Genomic DNA, 21,528 nt, shown 5'->3' with positions numbered 1-21,528 from the left:
GAGTGCAATTTGTCTCTTCATGTGGTGATACTAAGGATTCACCCTTACTGGAAGCTTTATTTTATTGCTTGCGTTATGTGAATGATTGGCCTAGATGTTCTGTGTGGGATGAAAGGTATAAATAATTCAGAGCCTTTCACAGTCCCTTGACTGGAGAAACCATACCCCTCAGGCTTCATTCTCAAGCAGGACAGACCTGACTTTTTTTTACACCTGGTCAGAAGTGTAATAGGAGAGTGCAGCATTAAAAATGCACAAGCTTTCCTATGACATGTCGCTAAACAGTAGTACGTTGTTTTATAGGTGGCCATATCAAGGATGTGTTCTCATTCAGATTTGTATTTTATCAATTGTGAGCTGCTCTCCGTCTGAGAAGTCTAATCCATACAATTCAGATGACCAAATCATCTGTAAAACAATCAAAATGTATTCTTAAGGATCTGTGGTTAAGGACCGAAGCCAGAAATGTGCATGGAAGTGCCACACTGGAGCTGCGGTGTTAGTATCTTGACAGATATGCCAAAGAATTCGTTACTGAAATAATCGTGTAGCCTGATCTTGCCAGGGCTCAGGAGCTAAGCTGGGCCTGGTCAGTACTAGGATGGGAGGGAGACCAGGAGCACCGGGTGGTGCTCATCCCTGCGGACCAGAAGTCTCAAACAAGTGCAATATGACAATATGGTGTCTGGGACTCTGTGATGTAAGAGGTGCTGTAAAACCAAGCGTCCTGACTAATTGTTCATTAAACATCACATGGCACAGAGAAGAGATGTTAACTCTGATGTCCTGTCTAAACCCCAGGTTGTTTGAGTTGCAACAGGCTGTTTTTATTTCTTAGCAATAGAAATTTGACCCTACTGGAGCCCAAGCCCCTTGCATTTTGAGGTGAAGATCAGATTCCCTTTCTCTATGGGTGTGCACAAATGTAGGGACGAAACTGCATTTGAGTTCAGATGGCATTGCTTTTTTTTACAGGTTTATCCCTCTGAGGAGTTTGAGGAGTTCTGTAATTAAATGAATGTAAATTGTGATTCTTAATCGATACTTATTAAAAAGACTTCACTCGAGCACTGCAGGATTGTGAGTTAATTCAGGTGAAAATTTTGTCCTTGACTAAGAATTACAAATAATCTCTGAACGTTTTTGTGTGTGGAAAAGGCTTATCCGCCATGGGCAAGTCATGAGATTTTCTTATCTTTTTCCCCACCGGAGGGGATCAATACAAATTCGTGCTGCTGTTCTTCATATTCAAGGGCTGAACCGCCCCCAATCAACATCGTCACAGTCCCCTGGGCTTGCTCCATGATCGAGTCACCAAGCATTGAATTACGCAACCATATTTAACAATAAAAAGCAGAACAATTGTTGTTTATTATCCCTTAAGCTTGTGTACATGGGCCTGGTGAGATTAACTGAGTTTCCTGCAGACCCGTGCTGTGGCAGCCAGGCTGTAGGGTGACTTTAAAATTCACCCCTCTCAGATAGCTCTTGCTCACCAGGGTAGATTGCTTTTAAGTCGAAGGATTTTAAACCGTGAGGATTTTCTTATTTAAAGGCTACAGGCGGTTTAGCTGTGCTGAAGTGAAAATGGACGGAGTTTGAGGCACCAAGACTAGGCCTGCTGCAGAGGGTCAGGGAAGGTGATGTGGCAGTAACTGCTGAGGCATTAAAAGCTTAGTGTGGCTAACATTCATCTTGGGGGAGGGGGCCTGTTGTAAAGCTTAATGTTAAATTGGCAGGAAGAGGCTTTTTTTAAGAACACTTCTTAGCACCGGTAATGGAACAGCTTGCTTGTTAGTCCTTTTTTCCTGCCAGGATAGGAGGAACATGTGGGACCTGTAATGAAGCTCTGTCTTTGCAGCAGTAGTCAGTATGAAAGTTTTTTCAAAAAGTGATTTTCTGCGATCCATCACATTAAGTGAACTTGTATTCAGTTTTTCGTGAGTTATTTATGAATGAAGTAGCTGTACAGGCCTCTTGCACAGTATATACATGTCAGGCTTGCAAGTAAATCATCAGACTGTGCCCAGTACATTCTCCGCATTTGTAATAGGCTGGGGGTGATCTCTGATGATGATGATCACTACAAAGTAAGTCATTCAGAAACCCTAATTTCTATGACAAGCATAGCACCTTTCCTCTTAAAGCAAAATTGGCTTTTCATAAGCACCTCGTGTTCTTTGATAAAGTCCCAGCTGTCAGCAGTATTACTTTCTTCAAAATATCAGATTTTTGTTTTGCATGGAGCACATGTTTACTAACGGGAGTATTGTATGAACTGTTCCATTTCTAAATGATTGCGTCTTCACAGTTTCTTTTTCATTGCTGTTTTACTGCAAAAACTGTGGCCTTGCAGTGTGGTACTTAAAATGTGGTGCTATAGTTAATGAACGTGTACTGTTCTCTCTCTCGTCAACGGGGGTTCCAGTCATGAGTGTTTCGTGTGTCCTGCCATGGCATCCTGTACAGCTGAATTGAAGTCTTGAATCTCTGCAGTAACCAGTAGTGCAGGACTGCTACTCCTGGGAGTGGTGTGAGAACAAAATGCTTAACTAGTATATTTATAGAATAGAGTATTGCATTTTTAACAGCCAGAAAATGGAATTTGTCATTCTCCTGCTAGGCTCGGCACACCATTAATCTTTTATGCTTCCATACATTCTGTTTGCGACCTCTCTCAAATGAATGAATGAACATGAGTGATCCCTGTGTGGGAACATCAGGTTCTCATGTGGATTAAAAGCTTTGCTTTCCCAGGCTCTTGTGAATGTATATTAATCACCATTGTGATGGAGGACCTCAGAACTAATTGATTTCTGTGTGATGAGCTGGTTTGCTGAGCTATAGTCATCGTGGTGACAGAGGAATTAAGTTAGGACTCCCATTGCACAGGGCTTTGACCTGTTTCAGTGTCTGCAAGCTCGAGGCAGTTGTATAGATTGGAACAGTTGAACCCTGAATCTGTCCTGGCACATTTACTTAAATGTTATTTACTTGCTTGTGGTGTTGGCCAGTCATTAGGGGGATCTTATTCCCATTCCTGAGACAGTAGTTCATGCCAAAAAGGTTAGCTTGCCGTTTTAAGTTAAACACCACAGGCAAATGGCATGTAAACAAAAATCCCAAAGGCATTGCAGCCTTCATTGGCTCGAGTTGGGCAGCACCGAGAACAGAACCAGCAATGTTATGGCCACACAGTTACTGGAAAAGAGAACCATTCGGAATTATTTTTGTCAGCAGCTGCCTTATTAATTTCTTTCACTGTGGAATTGTTTGACGTTTGTCTCCGTCATCAGCTTGTTTTTTTAAAACCTAGGCAAAAGGCACTAAGGACATTGGTACAGATTGGGCATGTGTCATCTCCTGTGTGAGGCAACAGCGATCAGCCCTGCCTGCATCCACTCCTGTCCCACAGCCCCTTGGCTGCATAAGCCACTAAAGAGCAAGGTCTGATGCAGCCAAAGGACCCCCATTCCTTTAAATGGATGCGCAAATATGTTCAGGGTTGTTTAGGTGATTTTGTTAGTTGGCCTCGTTAATGAGGAGGTTGTGGTGACTGGAGGTTACAATCATGGGGAGATGGGTGCTTAAGAGTCACAAGGATGACATTTTGCTGATTCTGCCATTTCTAGTCCTGTCCCTCACATTAGACATTTTATATCCTTGGTAGACTGAATAAAATATTAAACTGGAAAAAATGACCCTTCTCCATTCTTATTCATTTGCAGCTCAAAGGTTTTGCTGAAACGGGTGTGAAGATCTCCCCTAACTTTAGATTCACAATGAGAATAAAATCTTATTTGACGTGTCTCCTTTAAAGGCTATTAAACTTGATGGGATTTCGGTAAAAAAAAATGACTGTACTTCAGTTATTTAGTTTCCCTGAGCCACTTCTTTCCCACAGAATATCAGCAATAAATCAGTTCTGTCATGATGCTTTGTGTTTAGTGCTTGGGGAATTGTCAAGGGTCTAGCTCACAACTTTACAGTTGTCTGAATTCCAAACTTCTGGAAGACTGGCTGTATCCAAGTTTAACTAAAAACACTCCTAGAATTATTTGAGTATTTAAGATATGGTTGGGTTGAAGTATATCAGCTTTGTGAAACTTGTACATATGATTCCAGATGGTCTGCTCCTAATATTAGGGCAGTCACTTCGTCAATAGCCCCAATCATTGCAAACTCAATGGAAATTGAGGGAATACATTTCACTGTGCCCAGACATTCTTAAAGCCATGTCCCACTCCAAAAACACAAAAGCTTGTCTGCTTGATGGCTGATCAACAGTTTTCAGTAAGATAGGGGTATATACTCTCTGACTTTGTCTGAAATTGGGTCTCCCGGCTACAGGAGCAAGCCTTGGTTGACAGTATCAAAAAATAAACATAAAATCAAGAAGCTGAGGATAATAAATGAAGCCATCAAAGCAGTGCTTTAAGAAGGGCTGTTTCGGCGCCGTCTCTAAGCCCTGGCTGGAAAGGTCTGAAGAGCTCATTAGAGCTCTGCAAGGTTACATTGCAATCGAGCCACTGCCACCCATTCCAGGATTTCAGTGAGAAAATGCAAATGGGGAACAGGATAATAGTGAAGTATTTGGAGAATCCTGACCACACTTGACACAGAAGTGATAACAGCAGACTTGAAGCTTATAGGAATAAGACTTACTGTTGATAAAGTAACAATAGGATGCAGAGCAGCTTTGAGAGGGGTTGTAGGTCTCAGTTTGGCAAGCAGCTCACTTTCATAGAAAACCTTAACAGAATAAATTAAGTCAAACTTGAACCTGTAAAAGCAGAAAAGGGCCTGGTTGCCATGACTGCATGGTGTGAGGTAAGATGCTATTGAGCTATTTTGTAGAAAGTAATTGCATGATTGTGTTGCATTGTTTAATAGAATGTGGTGTGGGTGAAAAAACTTACTAGTTCGAACATTTTATTGATAGTGGTTCAATGAGAGATGAGATGCGCTCTCAGCTTCTATCCAATGTTTTTGCACACGTTTCTGTTTTGCCCTAAAGAGCAGAAATCCAGATGTACAATGCTGTGCTTTAAATTACTTTTCTTTTAATGAATTTAAGATCATGATCTACTTTTCTTTAAGTTTAAGTTCATGATCAAAGGAAAAGTTGAATAATATCAAGATCATTTGGTGAAAGATTGAAACTATGAAGTTTTGGACCTGTTAAGGAGCACTTCAATATGACTTAACTTTAGTCTCCAAATATTCTTCTCTGGGAAGATGACTGGCTCAGAAAGGAGAATTGAGTCCTGTTTTTTTACACAATAATAAGTGAAGCTGTCTATAAAGAACATTCACTCCATTGTAGAGTTTGAGTTTTGAGAATAATATGACCACCAGGGACTTTTTAAGAACGTAACAAAGGTTACAAGAGAAGGCCTTCTACTCATCTAGCTTGTTCCACACTCCCCCACAGCCCTTTGTGTAAAAAACACCTCCTCTCTCCAGTCTTAAATGCACTTCCCTGTGGTTTCCACTTGTGTGCTTTGTTTTGTGTTCTGAAGAAGTCCATTGGGCTGACTTGGTCAGCGTCTTTGAGGATTTTGAGAACTTTGAATACGCAAGTGGGTAGCCTTCTTTGTCCAAGGCTAAAAATATTCAGTTTTTAGCTTTTTTTTTACAAACGATGCCCAGGGGCAGTACAGTAGCGCTGTGCTTAGCATTGCTCATTGCATCTCGCAGTGCTGGGGTCCTGGGTTCAGTTCTTGTGGTACTGTGTGTGTGGAGTCTGTATGTTCTCCCCACGCTCCCTGGGGTTTCCTCTAGGCAAACCGGCCCTGTTGTGAGTGTGTCTGCCTGCCCTGTGGTGGACTCCTGTGTCCATGTGTCCAGGGAAATGGACAGACGGATTAGAATAAATACAGGCCCTGTCCTAGAGCCCCTGTGGCTGCAGTAGTAAGGAGTGTATTTTATCCTGGTTTAAAGACCTTTTGGCCGTGGAGAAGAACCTGCACCTGATGAAGGGCAGAGCATTGAGGGAGAGCGTGTGTGTGTGTGTGTGAGGGAGGCTGTGAGCGATGAGAACCCAGCGGCCTGTGGTTGAAGAGTTGCTCAGGCCGCCTGTGACTCCCCCCGTCTCGCCTCGACAGGGTCCTGCAGCAGCAGAACGAGGACCTGCGGCGCCGGCTCACCTACACCACCCACAAGATGGAGGCCATGGAGGCCGAGTTCGAGTCCGGCCGGCACTTCATGCAGGCGGAGCTGGGCAGGACCAAGGATGACCTGGAGAAGCTGAAGGACAAGTTCCGCAGGTACGGGGCGAGGGGCGGGGTGGCGGCCTCCTCTCCTCGGCGCGGTGAAGGGGGAGCCTTGCACAGCTCCGCGATGGATCTGCATCAAGTCCACGCTTGACCGGGTTACAAAGCTGTCGGCATTCTTTTGGAAAGTCATCTTCTAAATGAGCTAGTTTACTCATGCACTGACTAAACTGTCAATTTAGAAATAAAGTGTTAATTTATAGATTTACCAGCTTTTGAATCAATCTAGAAAATCAAGAAATGAGAAAAATGTCCAAATGTTCCAGAAGATGGCTCATGATATTTCAACCATTGTAGTTAATCAGGACATCATTTATGCTGATTATTTATGATTTTGGGGTAGCATGGTGGTGGTGCAGGGGTTAGTGTTCGTGTTGGTTTACTTCATGTGCTCCGGTTTCCTCCCGCAGTCCTTAGACATGCTGGTAGGTTAGTTGGTGTCTAGTAACATTGGCCCTGATGTGGGTGTGTACTTCGTGTCCCTCCCAGGGAGTATCCTGCCTCGTGCCTATTGCTTGCTAAGATAGGCTCTGGTTCCCCCGTGACCCTGAATCCGATTAAGTGGTTAGGAAATAGATACTTAACCGGCATAAAAAACAGATCTTTCTTATGCCACCATTGCCTCTAGTTTATTGATGCATGGATTCCATACAGTGGTTAATTTTCTGTTAAATAATAGATGGTACGCAACATTGTACAATGTTTGTTTTATTGTGTTGAATGTGAAAAATCTCAAATGCTAAATACTTTGCGAGAATATCTTTGTGTTTATCCTTGCAGGTGGCATCTGTTCACTTAGTAATTTGTTTATTGAGAGTACATGCCCAGTGGTAAAATCAGAGAGGCTGAAGCTCCCCATTTTCGTAGGTGCATATGATAGATACTTGATTGATCCCGTGAGGGAAATTGCAGTGCAACAGCAGCTTAACACAGACAACTCAGCCACAGTGTAACGAATGATACAATAATAATACAATACATACAGTGCCTTGCGAAAGTATTCGGCCCCCTTGAACTTTTCAACCTTTTGCCACATTTCAGGCTTCAAACATAAAGATATAAATTTTTTATTTTATGTGAAGAATCACCAACAAGTGGGACACAATTGTGAAGTGGAACGAAATCTATTGGATTTTTGAAACTTTTTTAACTAATAAAAAAATGAAAAGTGGGGCGTGCAAAATTATTCGGCCCCTTTACTTTCAGTGCAGCAAACTCACTCCAGAAGTTCAGCGAGGATCTCTGAATGATCCAATGTTGTCCTAAATGACTGATGGTGATAAATAGAATCCACCTGTGTGTAATCAAGTCTCTGTATAAATGCACCTGCTCTGTGATAGTCTCAAGGTTCTGTTGAAAGCGCAGAGAGCATCATGAAGACCAAGGAACACACCAGGCAGGTCCGTAATACTGTTGTGGAGAAGTTTAAAGCCGGATTTGGATACAAAAAGATTTCCCAAGCTTCAAACATCCCAAGGAGCACTGTGCAAGCGATCATCTTGAAATGGAAGGAGTATCAGACCACTGCAAATCTACCAAGACCTGGCCGTCCCTCTAAACTTTCAGCTCAGACAAGGAGAAGACTGATCAGAGATGCAGCCAAGAGGCCCATGATCACTCTGGATGAACTGCAGAGAACTACAGCTGAGGTGGGAGAGTCTGTCCATAGGACAACAATCAGTCTTACACTGCACAAATCTGGCCTTTATGGAAGAGTGGCAAGAAGAAAGCCATTTCTCAAAGATATCCATAAAAAGTCTCGTCTAAAGTTTGCCACAAGCCACCTGGGAGACACCCCAAACATGTGGAAGAAGGTGCTCTGGTCAGATAAAACCAAAATCGAACTTTTTGGCCACAATGCAAAACGATATGTTTGGCATAAAAGCAACACAGCTCATCACCCTCAACACACCATCCCCACTGTCAAACATGGTGGTGGCAGCATCATGGTTTGGGCCTGCTTTTCTTCAGCAGGGACAGGGAAGATGGTTAAAATTGAGGGGAAGATGGATGCAGCCAAATACAGGACCATTCTGGATGAAAACCTGTTGGAGTCTGCAAAAGACCTGAAACTGGGACGGAGATTTATCTTCCAACAAGACAATGATCCCAAACATACAGCAAAATCTACAAAGGAATGGTTCACAAATAAACGTATCCAGGTGTTTGAATGGCCAAGTCAAAGTCCAGACCTGAATCCAATCGAGAATCTGTGGAAAGAGCTGAAAACTGCTGTTCACAAACGCTCTCCATCCAACCTCACTGAGCTCGAGCTGTTTTGCAAGGAAGAATGGGCAAGAATTTCAGTCTCTCGATGTGCAAAACTGATAGAGACATACCCCAAGCGACTTGCAGCTGTAATCGCAGCAAAAGGTGGCTCTACAAAGTATTAACGCAAGGGGGCCGAATAATTTTGCACGCCCCACTTTTATTTTTTTATTAGTTAAAAAAGTTTTAAAAATCCAATAGATTTCGTTCCACTTCACAATTGTGTCCCACTTGTTGGTGATTCTTCACATAAAATAAAAAATTTATATCTTTATGTTTGAAGCCTGAAATGTGGCAAAAGGTTGAAAAGTTCAAGGGGGCTGAATACTTTCGCAAGGCACTGTACAATACAATACAATCAGTACAGTGAGAAGGGCACTAAGAAGAGTTCACACAAAGAAAAAACCAGAACAGTACACAAAACACAAAAAAAGTTATATGTAAAGTTAGCAGAAAGAACCTTGCTTGGTCTTTATTAAAGTAAAACCCAGAATGGTCTTGTTTGTACAGATTAGTAGATATCACAATAGGTAAATCATTACATATTTAGTTTAGGTATAACTTTCATTTTGACTGTGCTGTATTTTCCACATGGTAAAAGATTTAAAGCACTCCACCATTCCAGATGATATATCCCCAGTCTAATCCAGTGCAGGCTGAATATTAACACTTGTAAGATGTGATATAGCAGAGGGAAGTAGTATATTTTATACCTCTTACTGGAGCCTGTCTGTTAGATTTTGCAGAACAGACTGGTGTTCCTGCCATTGGAGAGTATCTATGCCTCAGTCTCAACCCATTTTATTGTATATCCAGGAGAGAGAGAGACGTCCTCAGTATGTTTTAATAGGTTTCTTATTGACATTTCTGGTGTATTTAGATCAGTTATCGTCTTCAGCATGTAATGTTGTTGTAATGGAGACATCTGCTGTATCTATAGTACATATATCTTCATCTTCTTTTATTTCTGTATTTCCTGTTTGCAGCCTAGTTTGTTCTGATATTAACCCATTAGCAAGAATCACAGATGAAATAGTTTTACTTATACTGAGGGGACATTTTGATACCACAGTGTTAGGAGACCTCTACTTGTAGTATAAAATGAACTACGGAAATTACCCATCTTGATTTCAAGCTCTTCTACATTGACAAGGTCTTTGAGGAAAAGAATGCATTTTTTTTTTACTTTTTGCAAAGTTTATTTTTCTTTGCTTTACGTGTTTGTCTATATCCCATGTGTTCCATGGCATGAGTTTAATCACATTAAAACGTCCCATGTTTCGCGGTGGCCGTGCTGGACTGTACTTTCGCCTGGAGAGCATGAAACTCAATGCTCTTTTATCCATGTGTTTTTGCTGGGCCAATTTGACTGCTTGGTGAATGAGAGCTTCTTTCTTTTTGGCTGCGTGGCTTGATGAACAGGAGACCTCACTCCTTCATTCATTTCCTCTCTTCTGTGTCTGATATTTAATCTTCCTTGGCAGCCATTTGTCCACATATGTCAGCCATTTCTCTTAGTCTGCTGTGTGTCGGATGATATGCTGCTTACATCTTCAGCGATGGGAAGCAGCAGTCGTTTCAGAGCAGCTGTCTTGGCTATTAGTCATGTGTTGCGTCTTGCCACCTCCTCCTTCAGACACGGCAGACATTTTTTCCTTTTCTTTCTAGTAAAATTCACCAGTTTTTTGCATCTTCAAATGCATATTTTAGGATAATTTATGAGAAAGTAACAGTTGGAAAAGTCTCACGCACATATTATTCCTAGGGTACCATCATTTGGCTCTTGAAACTTGAAAATGCTTATTTTTGCTCAGTGAAAATATATGCAAGTGCAGTATTTTACAAACGCAGGGTATGTACTCTGAGATCCCAGTCAAATTTATCCTTGCTGTGGCTTTGCTGCAGATAGAGGATGTTTTCTCAGTGCATTCTGAGGCCCATGTAAATACATTTAAAAAAATGGGTGTTTTCTGCCTACCTTTCTATAAGCAGAATATATAGGCTTGCTGCTAATGATATTTAAAAAGATTTTTGTTTAATAATTCTTAAATTAAAGGTTACAAAATTAAAGAATAAATTCTTAGGCTTATTTTTATTCCCATGACTGTGTAGGCTATATCTGTGACAAACACCCAGGCATATTAAGGACAAGCAGTACATATATTCATTAAAGTTACATGAATACCTGAGTCAAACTTGTAAAATCAATCCATACGTGTAGTGTTTAATCAGACGCATGATCTCTCATGCTGTAAAGTACAGCAAAAAATTTGAATTCTAAATGAGCTGTTTTGAAAAAGACATTGAATGTATTTCATTGTCTTACATTTTAGTAGATTTAAACACTTTTGGTACTTTTTTAGTACATTTCGGTTAATATATTTTAGGTACGGTACATGTTGTTGCACAATAGCTTCTTCAGGATTGTTCCTGTTCTCAGATTGTTCCTTGCTTGTGCAATCATTTTAGCCCTGCATTTTACAGAATTGCACAGAACCCTCACAATTCAGTGTCTAAACTTCATTTCTTCAGTTTCTCTTTTTCTTTAGCTTCACAATATCTCTCTTTGAGCACTGTGCTCTGAGGAATGGATTGTATGAAAGCATTTAAATAATTGGCCCTTTTGCTCAGAAGTTCAATAGCTGTTCAGCTCACCAAGCTTGAGGTCCCATGAGGTTGAGACGGGAAACTGGACTGAGTTACACACGTTGAAATTCACTGATCAGGCTCACCACCTCTGTGGCTTCAAAAAAGCTGCAGACCTTTTTGCACCAGCTCTCCATTACCACTAGCTCGGGGTCTCGGGGTCTCAGCTGAAATGCAAATTCACAATCCATGCAGCTTGACTTAAATGGAGACAATGGAGATAGAGGACTTGAATAAAAACAAATACAGTTAGAGCAGAGATCAGCGATCAGATTGGGTCTGCCCAGGGAGCAAGTGCCCACTGAAAAGTAAACTGCGAAGTTTTCGCTGTGGAGCTTTTGTCTGGGTTGGGGAGGGAGGGGGCAGAAATATGAAGGAGTGAGTTAGGCCAGGGAACTCACAGAAGCGGCGAAAATGGCACAAGGTTAATGTCAAGAGGAAGAGAGGAAGGAAAAGGTGACAGACAGATTCCAGAGGGAGTGTGAAAGGCAGCAGTCTGTGAATGGAAGGGATCAGCTGAGTGCAGGGGGGTGTGAATACAGCCTCACAATGGGCTACGCCTTTTTGTGTACAAGACCATCCTCTTGAGGGGGAGATTGATGGAGGATGAATAAAATTGTCACGTTTGGCTGCTCATCAGACATTTCTCAAGTGATCATTAACATTGGTAGAAATACAGATTCAGACTTTGTTCTGTTTTTTTTAATACTAGTTAAAGTTGTATAACAGCCACATTGGCACCTTTTGATCTTTGTTAGACTTTTAGATCAGATTGACATTTAGGAAACATTTTGCGGTTTGCCCCTACATACAGTAAATACAGTGGGCTGTGTCTTTGTCTGCTTACTCTGTGAAGTATCACTGCTCAACATCTTCAAAGACAAAAGTGATAATCCCTTTTATATTTCTTGTCATTGTGACATTTAAATGCTGTAAGATATTTAGAATTCTGCACTTCTGTATCTTTAAAGCCGTGTGTTTTCTGCACACCTATACTGTTGCAACCTGATCCATGATCATGCTGAATATCAATGATGAGGTCCTGGCTCCCATTTTTCCACACAATCCCACGTGATTCCAACATTCCAGATAAACTGTATAAAGAAAGACACAATATAAACCACAAGTTGTATGTTCAAGCGATACTGGGTAATGATCATTATTTTACTCTCAATTTAGAACAGTTTCTCATTCACAATAACAATGTGGCTAGAAGGTTTATACCAATTTCACACACGAAACAAAACAGTGAAAGAGAAACGATCGCTCATTCAGAAAGTAATTAAGTAACAGGATGTGGTAGTACTAACACGTGCAAGTGACAGTTAGTCTGTCCATCCATTTTCTCACCACTTCATCCATTTCTGGGTCGCAGGGGAACCAGAGCCTGTCCCAGCAAGCAACAGGCACAAGGCAGGGTACACCCTGGACGGGACACCAGTCCACACCAGAAACCAGTTAACCTACCAGTAGGTCTTTGGACTGAGGAAGGAATCCGGAGCACGAGGAGGAACCCAACATGAACACAGGGAGAACATACAAACAGAGCACTTCCTCAGGACCTGTATATATATCCTTCATTTCCTATATGACATTTTGAAAGTATTTCAAATTAGTTTAGATACATCTCCAGTACAGGGGGACTTGGGAATATAAGTAATATTCAATGATATAGCTGAGGCTGACCTGGTGCATCTTTAAGTGGGAATGGCAGGCTGGATGCCAGGAATTTCCCCAAATTGTAAAGCTTTGTTTGGAATAGCTGTGTAGAAGACGCATGTGGTGTCTGTTTATTTCAGCACTATGATCTCTTATTTTGTGATTTAAGTTATTATTAGAATTTATTGCAATACAGAGACTTTCATAAATGACGCAATACTATATTCTAATTGTAGATGATTTATTCAGCTCGTGGGAATGAGCAGGCAAAGATGCAACACCATGGCACTTTTGTCTTTCAGAAATGGGTTTCATGTTCAACTTCTCTCTTGTGCTCTGTTAATTCATTAACTTCCAGAATAACAATATAGGCAATCATTTGTAAATGTTCTACAGGCCTTAGGAAATTAAGAAGCTCTCTGATATTTTTAGGAAAATTCCAGCGAAGATGGGTTCGGTAAATGGTGACATAAACAGCCCAAAATTCAACAGTTGGCCTTTCCTGAAGTGCCAATCATGCCAAAGCACCAGAGAGTAATTAATGTCAAAGAAAGCCATTAAATGTGCAAAGTAATGACATAATTTAGAATTTTAGAATAACTGCCTGCATTTAAGCATGGTGGATGCTTGAATTATTGCAGGGTAACCGTGTTTGACTGGATTTGATTTCTTGTTTAAAAGATTTGAACTTGAAAGCCTTTCAAACAGGTTAACATTTACCATGAATCAAAGTTTTTGTGTGATGTTCTTTGATATGCTTGTGATTATATGCTGGCTGAAAAGCCCTGTATATAAAGTAATTACAGTGGTATCGCACAATTACCTCTACGACCTAGGTTCCAAAGTGCGTGGCAGGTCAGATTGTTCTATTCTCCCACATGGCTTTGTGTGAAGATGTGCTTCTTGTTCTCAGTTTAAACAGTACAGGTTATGGTGACTTCATGCTCTGTTTCCCTGTTTGAACATTTGTGAAGCAGCACTGGTTTTGTCTAACCCTACTCCTGCTGTCCTTTCAGGCTGCAGAACAGCTACACCACTTCGCAGAGAGCCAATCAAGACCTTGAGGAGAAGCTCCATGCACTGGTAAAGAAATTCTAGGGCAGTGTTTTATTGTGTGACTGGAGTTCTTTCCTTTCGGGTATTCGTTAATTTGTGTTTTTTTTTTCTTTCTTGGAAGAATGTTAAGCATTTGAAGTAATGTGGCCGTCGAAAGGGGAAATGTGATTGAAATGCCAAGGATTTTTCTACTCGCTCCACACCGCAGTCGCCCACACATTTCTGGCCATTATTGTTCTGGGTTCCTGTGTTCCAGTTTGCGTTTAATCTTGAGTGGTTAAATGTCAAAAGTTTTGTTTTAACATTGCAGCTAAGGGTCATCAGAAATGTAGTCAAATATATTCCAGTATTTGTTTTTAGTGAGAGCGCTCTTTCATTTTCTTTGTTTGCTGTGTATGCTGTCTAAAAGACTAACTTGATTCTGCTTGATCGGAGCTACTGGAATGTAAGGAGGGACCATTTTTCTCCATGCTTCCCTTCATTACATCCTTTCTCATTACAGTTTGGAAAGAATAGCTGGAGATGCCCTGGCTCCTTTTTTATGGTTGTTATTTACTGTTTAGTGGCAGTGTGCAGTTTCTCTGCCTTGAATTCAAGCTCCCCTGTCTGACACAGCCGTGAAATATGGGTTAAGAATCCTGGCTTTGAAAGTCACGGTTAACCTTGCATGAAATTGGTGGAATTCAGCCTTTTATAGTGGTACGATGATGCATGCCTGCTTGTAATCAATTGCTGAGCAGGCTGGTGAGGGACCTGGAGTGGCATTATGAAAATGCTGTTTCCATAAAGATGCTTGAGGTGGGTGGTGTATAATGGCACAATCTGTTGGAGGATCAGGCATGAACAACTGGGAATTCAGAACCTGGTGTTTAGTCTGTCAGACTATATAGGTAGGATTACGCCATTGTGAACTGAATTGTTCATATTTAAAATTCTGGTTACAGAAACTGTCATCCTCTAGAACTGTATATCTGTCCTGTATTTTAAGCTGCAGTGCATGAGGAACAGTTGAATAGTGAGCAGGTATCCTTTGTTAGGCTTCTTATAATTGCATTTAGTGGAAATAGGGGAGAAAACAGAGTACCTCTGGTGCGGTGATGTACTTTATTTATTGTAACCTGAACTGCATGCATCCTGGGAAGCACAGTGGAGAGAGAGGAGCCCTCTAGGGCAGTTGCCGTCACAGGCTGTCAGCCAGCATGTTACAGGCTCTGCCAGGGCTGACCGGCCAGGCGCAAGGCCTTCTGTCTGGAGACAGGAGCCAGAGCCTGGCTGCCTGGAGTCCTTCCCAAATGCTGAGAGAGGCATTTGGCTTTCACCTAATCCCCCTGCCGAATCGGGGTTGGCCCTCTTATCCGTCTGCTAGCTCCGTGGAAAGACAAGAAGAAACACGCCTGGGAGTAATCCGCTGTGGTTTAATCTCAGTGTCATTACTGATCTGTCCCGTGATGTGTTTGGAGCTTATTTCTTTCTGCAGTGGAATGCTGTTTCCTTTCAGTGCTGTTTTCTCTGCAGTTTTTATACATTGCAGGTGAGATCAGATCTGGGAGGAAAGGATAAGATGGGGAAAGAGGCTTGCTTTTGCAGAAGTGGCAGATGAGGTCTGAGCACAGGTGTTCTGCTTGTAAGACAAGTCTTCTGTTGCTCACTAGCAAAACTGATTTTACATAACAGATTTGTTTTTAATGTATTAATTCAGACAATACTCGAGCCCCTTCAATCTGTCCTTGCTTCAGTGGGGTTAGGAAGTGTGATGTGCTTTGGTGCCACAAAGGCCATCTGAGCTTGGTCATGCTTATTCTTCAGGCATGTTCAGTATGTTATGTGTAGTAGGTGACAGCCTTGTCAGTGCAGTCACAGACACCACGCAGGATTCGTGGACATGCGTCCCTATTCACTCTGTTCATGTGTGTCATAGGAACTGAAAGTTGTCAACTCATCGTTTTGTGTCTCACCTTGAGTGTCTTTCTCTTTCCCTCCTCATGCTGCCATTCTGATCTGGGTGTCTGTCTTCAGGCTTCTATAAGTCAGACCTGGGTCTATGCAGTTGCGTTCACTTTTTTTCTCTTTTGATGTCTTTGCATGCTATTGTTCAGTAATGCATTGCTTCCCTTGTTTTTAAATGTGTAATCAGTTCATATTAGTTTTCCCACTCTCCTTTACCGTGATTCACCTGAAACCCCTAAAAGACAAGGTCTCCCCTGTATCAAACCCTCATGGATGCATTGTGCTTAGCTAGTGACTTTGCAGAGCTGCTTTGCATGTAGGGTGAAACTCTAGTGCTCTATATCTACTGCTCTTTTGATGCTTCGACCTGGATAACAGCTACCTGCTGAGGAAAACTGGTTAATTTGTGTAGTGATCTTGTATATTAGTAAATGCAGTCAGGTGAGTGTTCTTTTATTCATATCAAATGTTACAGTTCCAGTCCATTGCATGACCACCCTGAGATTGTTTCTCTCAAAGGAACTGCCGTCTTAGACTGCTGATCATGGCATTCCGTATTTTATTTCACAAGTATGATTTCTGAAATATGTGCTGGTTTGTGCTAAAGAAATACGTGGTCAAGGCAATTTTTTTTTAGAACATGATTTATTTTTCATGGCCTAAATACTCTAGGGTGCATTTGGTTGCATAAATGTTTAGTGCTCTTACTGTACTTGACTGGGGATCGCACATCAAACACACAGGTTTTAGCAGTTACTTGGCTGACTCATCACAATACCTACTGACCGTGTGGGTTGCTTTCAAGTTTGAAACAAATCCCATCACTGATCAATAAACCCTGCTAGAGTGACTGGGATTGTGTATCTGTTGGCAATATGTCATTTATACTTGTCCCAGGGTTTCTGTTTTGCTGCTGATCTTGGAAGTCCCCCGAGTTAACTATGTCTCAGTGCCTCTGATGATGTGGAGAACTTAAATCAAGTTCCCTGCTAAAAGTTTCATTCTTCATTTTGTGTGATCTGTGCAAGCCTAACATTCCCTTCAAACTAAGAATTAATCTGGTTGTACTCGCTGCCTCTAGAGCAGCAGCCTTTTCCTGTAGTGCGGGGACTGAAGCCGAATGCAGTATTGCTCTTGAGGTCTCACTAATTGTAACACGACTTCCCTCGAACTAGTTTGAGATTTTTGTTATACCCACCTTCCCGATTTAGAGCACCAAGTTGTGGGTTTCTCATGTCTGGGTTCGCAGCTGTGAACCCTGTGACTGCACACGGGGAGAGTGAGGAAGTGTAGGCACACCCCTTTGTCTTGATCTGCGCCGCTGAAGGGACATTGCTGATTGGAGAAGTGTGTTGTAGCTCTGCAGTCCTGCAGGCTCCAGGGAAGGTGCAGGGGTTGCTGGGCTGATGAGAGAGCCCTGGCCAACTGGTAATGTATTTTTCGCTCTTTTTGTGTTATTTTTGGCCCCTGCTTGCCTCACACCGGTGCTTCCCTTCCCTCGCCCGGGGCGCTGACTTCTACCGGCGCTCGCCTCGGCTCCTCCCTCTCCGCCCTGTCGCAGAATCCGTTGTCTTTTTCCTGTTTTGTTGGCCATTAGAAGAGCACCTTGTGTGAGAAGCTGAATCCAGAGTGATGCGATGGGCTAATTTGGGCAGGACTCATCCAGGGTAGCTTTGGCAGCATCTGGAGTCATTCCGTTCGTTTAATTGGAAACTTTCCAGCATGGGGATTTAGGGATTGCCATCCATATGGTTTGCTTAAAACAAAAAATTAAATGTCACTTTCGGTGAAGAGATGGTGTGTATTGAGTTTTTTATAGTTTCTCATTATTTGGATGAATGCTGCAGATTAACAGTAAAACCTGTCTCAGGAATAGCAAAGTGAAGTGGTTTGTACTCCTTGTACACAAGTCAGCTTCAGCTGTTCATGATAGTGACTGTTGGAGCAGTGGCTGCAATATTGCTTAATGTCTTCATAATGTTCTTAATGTGTTCTCTGTTTCTTTATCGCTTTGCCTCTTACTGTATATAGAATTTCAGTCCCACCTGTTTCTAAAACCTTAGCTGTTTCTTGTCGCAGTTGGGAATCAACTAATAATGATCAATTAATCAAAAAGGGATCATTTCAATTTACTACTTTTATGTTTTCATTTGATTTTGCATTTTGAAAGATTGAAATTCAATTAACTAGGTTGCTTTCTTTAATTCTACATTACTGTTAATACAACCCTGACATTTATTTTTGAATTTGAGTTTTCGTTGTGCAGTGTTATAGGCCCCAGTGTGAGTCTTGTTTAGTCATTGTTTTATTTTTCACTGGACAGTACTCTTCCCAGAAGCTTATTAAGGGAATCAAATGAAAAATACTGCCTAATGGATATTTTCTATGAAAGAACAGTATGAGCCATTTCATAGTGAATTGAATGATGGATGTCTTTGCTGGCTTAATGTTTAGAAACATTCATTCAATTGACATTTCACTCCTGTAAGAAACCAGCAGACGCTGAGGCTGGGTGATGCAGGGTTCAGTGCAGTGTTCTGCCGCTGTTGTCAGCCGTTAACGGAGGGCTCGGACCACATGCGGAGCTTCAGATCCCGCTGCCTGCTCCTCCTGGCCGTGTCTTAAAGCCACATGCTCGTCGCGTCGCCTCGCCCTTTGACCGTGAGAGGGATGAGGGAGCGGTCCGTGGCACTGACTGCCTGTGCACATGCTTGAAAATATAAGAAGCTACTACCAGACACTTCCAGCAGTGGTTATTCTTTCTGAAAGGTTATTTTTTCCCTTTGTTTTTCCACTCTTTAATAGCTAAGAAAAGTTGAGAGAGATAAGAAGACCATGGACCAGGAGATCGTAGAACTAACAAACAAACTTCTGGATGCTAAGAACACCATTGATAAACTGGAGGAACTGAACGTATGTATAACTATATAATAGTCGGTATTGACCACAGTGGAGACGCCTCATTTTAGTATCAAGATGGCCTTTTCAATTTTACAAGTGTGGCCTTTATACTTTATAGGGGCTTCTAAAGAAACCATATACAGCTGGAATGATACAAATTCATACAGTATTTCTGTTCAGTGATTGACTGGCTTTGCTTTAAGTGTCTTAGTGAGCCTGCCTCCACTGGTGTCATTTACTTTCAGTGGTGACCAACCAGCTACAGTATACAATGTAAAACAAACCCTGGCATGCATAGCCAACTAACAGCTGATTGCTTTGCTGTAATTATCAGACTCTGAAAAAGCAATGTTTAAAATGCATTAACTTATTGTTCTTTCATACTTTTACTTTTGCCACTTAAGGAGCATCAGCATGTTTTTTTCCCCGATCACTGTATGTTTCTAAAATGTGGAATGAGACTGATATCTTAGGCTAAAGAGCAATGAAAAGGCTTCTTTGTCATCCTACAGACAAATGTTGAATGTTGTTTTTGTTCCAGAATATAATATACTCATTTAATTTGGACTCGAATTGGAAGTTGTTGAAATTTTTCGTTTTGCACCCATTCTTCTGGTTCAATTCCTGGCTTCCACCCAGCTCCAAGGTATTTTATATGAAACTGGTCCTTTAGTAAAGTGAATGCTTGTAGTGATCAGCTGTACAAGACCTTAAAAAAATCATTACAGGTCTACCTAAGAAAATAATAAGGACACTTGTTTAGTTTGGTACAAGAACCAGAAGACACTAGGCCTCAGCTCTCCCTGAGAGTTAATGCTCCTTGTTATAATTTTAATGTAAAAAAGTTACTATGTATCCATTTCTGTGCTTGAGCCCTGCATTGTCTTGTGCAGCTAGTATTTATCATTGCTTTTTATAAGTGGAGATATGCTTCATGGTTTTTCTTTTGTTTATGCCTAGTTTGTGCAAATACTCTCCTGTGAAGTCTTTTTTTTTCCCAGAAGACTTTGGTTTGTCCTCTGAACGGCCTAGCTAGGCCTGTTCAGCCCTGCAGCGCACCTCAGAGGAGAGCTGGTCTTAGTGTTGTTCCAGACTCCTGACTTTTTCCTCTTGCTGTTTCAGGAGCGCTACCGGCAGGACTGTAACCTGGCAGTGCAGCTGTTGAAGTGCAATAAATCTCATTTCAGGAACCATAAATTTGCTGATGTAAGTATAACCCTTGTCTTTGGAACTGAGTACCATAACCAGTAACGTGCTTTCTGTTCTTAAGAATGGAGCAGACATAGGTCTCTACATGCCTTGTACTGCATAGTGAAACACAGAGATCGTCAGAAATGCTGAATTGACTTGAAAGAAAAGGAGCCTCGTAAGTTCATCTTCATCTGAGAAAAAGTTTTCCATTTCTGCCTAATCTCTCCATGCCAGGCAGTGCTAGTGTCACTTGTTTGTGATACACCAGAGAAAGGAGAGAGACATATGTGGATTTACAAACTGTGAAAATGGCTCTCAGGAGCAATACTCGAAATTGGGACTGAAAGGCTCAGGACAGCTTTTTTGGAGTTTTGGGAGTTAATGATATCAAGTCTTCAGCATGATGGACAGACGTGTATCTACTGAAGCAAAAGCCTTCTTGAAGGTCCTACAGATCTTATCATGCCACCCCACAGAGACTGCTGGGTAGCCACCCCACAGAGACTGCTGGGTAATCTGTGCATTAGCCGATTACCTCTTGTAGCCTGTACAATTAAACTAGTAAAATCAGTTCTGTTTTCCAATGTCTTTTTGTGTCACTGGCATTGTTTCATTCTTCAAATTTACACATTCGTGCACACAGCAACACAAAATACAGAATTGTCCTACAGAAGTGCTTTTACTTGAAGCAGTTATGATCATTTTAAGTTATGAATTGTCAAAATTTGAATTGTATTTTTTCTGGCTAACATTTTATTCCTGGTCAATCTACAGGATCTTTCGCAGTATGATACAGTATGTTTTGTCAATAGAGGCTTCACTTATTACAGGTAAAGAGTTGCCATGGAAATGATGAACAAGACCATAGCTGAGGTATTGGCAGAAAAATCGAGCCAATCATTTCTGTAAGCAATCTGTAAACTTGCAGAGGTTGTCACTTTAATGAAGTCAGTGCATGCAAAGCATTTCTTTTGATTATAGCTGACAGAAAATTAAGCAGCAATCACACAACAGTAATAATTATGCTTGATAATGCAGATTGCTTGAGACGTACAGCTTGTAGCAGCTGTCTGCTGGAGTTTGACAACTGAATACAGTGTTATGGACCTGGCTTTGTATAAATTACAAAGGAATGCACTTTTATTAACCCCTGGCGTGCAGTATTTCTGAGCACAAATTAATTAAGTGAAGAGCTGTTTATATGTAACAGTCCATCCCAAGGGCTAGATTTTTTTTTATTTCCCCATTGAAAGCAATGAATCATTTCTGCATATCAGTTCTTTGTAGACTATTATTACCGTTTCAATAGGTTGTCCCTTCAGGCAATATTGCCCTTTTGGGATATACAATTTAACACCAGGGAATTATCTGAGTCTGGGTGTCGTTCATAGTTATGCTTGCTGTTTTAGTGGGGCAGTCTACGATTTCTCTCATGCCCTGTGTTCAAAACAGGGGAACATTGTCATTTTTATTTTGGACATGCATTATAAGCGTTCAACTTATTTGAAATAAACATTTTTGCATATTTTAATAAATGTTAATTTATTAGCACTCTTACAACTTTCTGGACATTTTAGGCATTTTT

General features: G+C 41.4%; 1 protein-coding gene across 3 annotated transcripts in view; it reads left to right on the top strand.

Annotated features, from left to right (window-relative positions):
- The window catches only part of tjap1 (tight junction associated protein 1 (peripheral)), a 65,202-nt gene that overhangs the window by 33,474 nt on the left and 10,200 nt on the right, over positions 1 to 21,528 (top strand). For 2 of the 3 annotated variants that reach the window (XM_006638673.3, XM_015363053.2), the window contains 5 exons: positions 6,108 to 6,269; positions 13,865 to 13,931; positions 15,921 to 15,950; positions 18,657 to 18,764; positions 19,875 to 19,958. In XM_006638673.3, the coding sequence (XP_006638736.2) occupies positions 6,108 to 6,269; positions 13,865 to 13,931; positions 15,921 to 15,950; positions 18,657 to 18,764; positions 19,875 to 19,958 (451 nt within the window). The remainder of the gene's footprint in view (positions 1 to 6,107; positions 6,270 to 13,864; positions 13,932 to 15,920; positions 15,951 to 18,656; positions 18,765 to 19,874; positions 19,959 to 21,528) is intronic. The other variant, XM_015363054.2, reaches the window with a different exon arrangement.

Source organism: Lepisosteus oculatus, chromosome 17 (genome assembly GCF_040954835.1).
Source record: "Lepisosteus oculatus isolate fLepOcu1 chromosome 17, fLepOcu1.hap2, whole genome shotgun sequence".
In the NCBI taxonomy this organism is placed as follows: Eukaryota; Metazoa; Chordata; class Actinopteri; order Semionotiformes; family Lepisosteidae; genus Lepisosteus; species Lepisosteus oculatus.
This window is presented reverse-complemented; position numbering and strand designations above follow the sequence as displayed.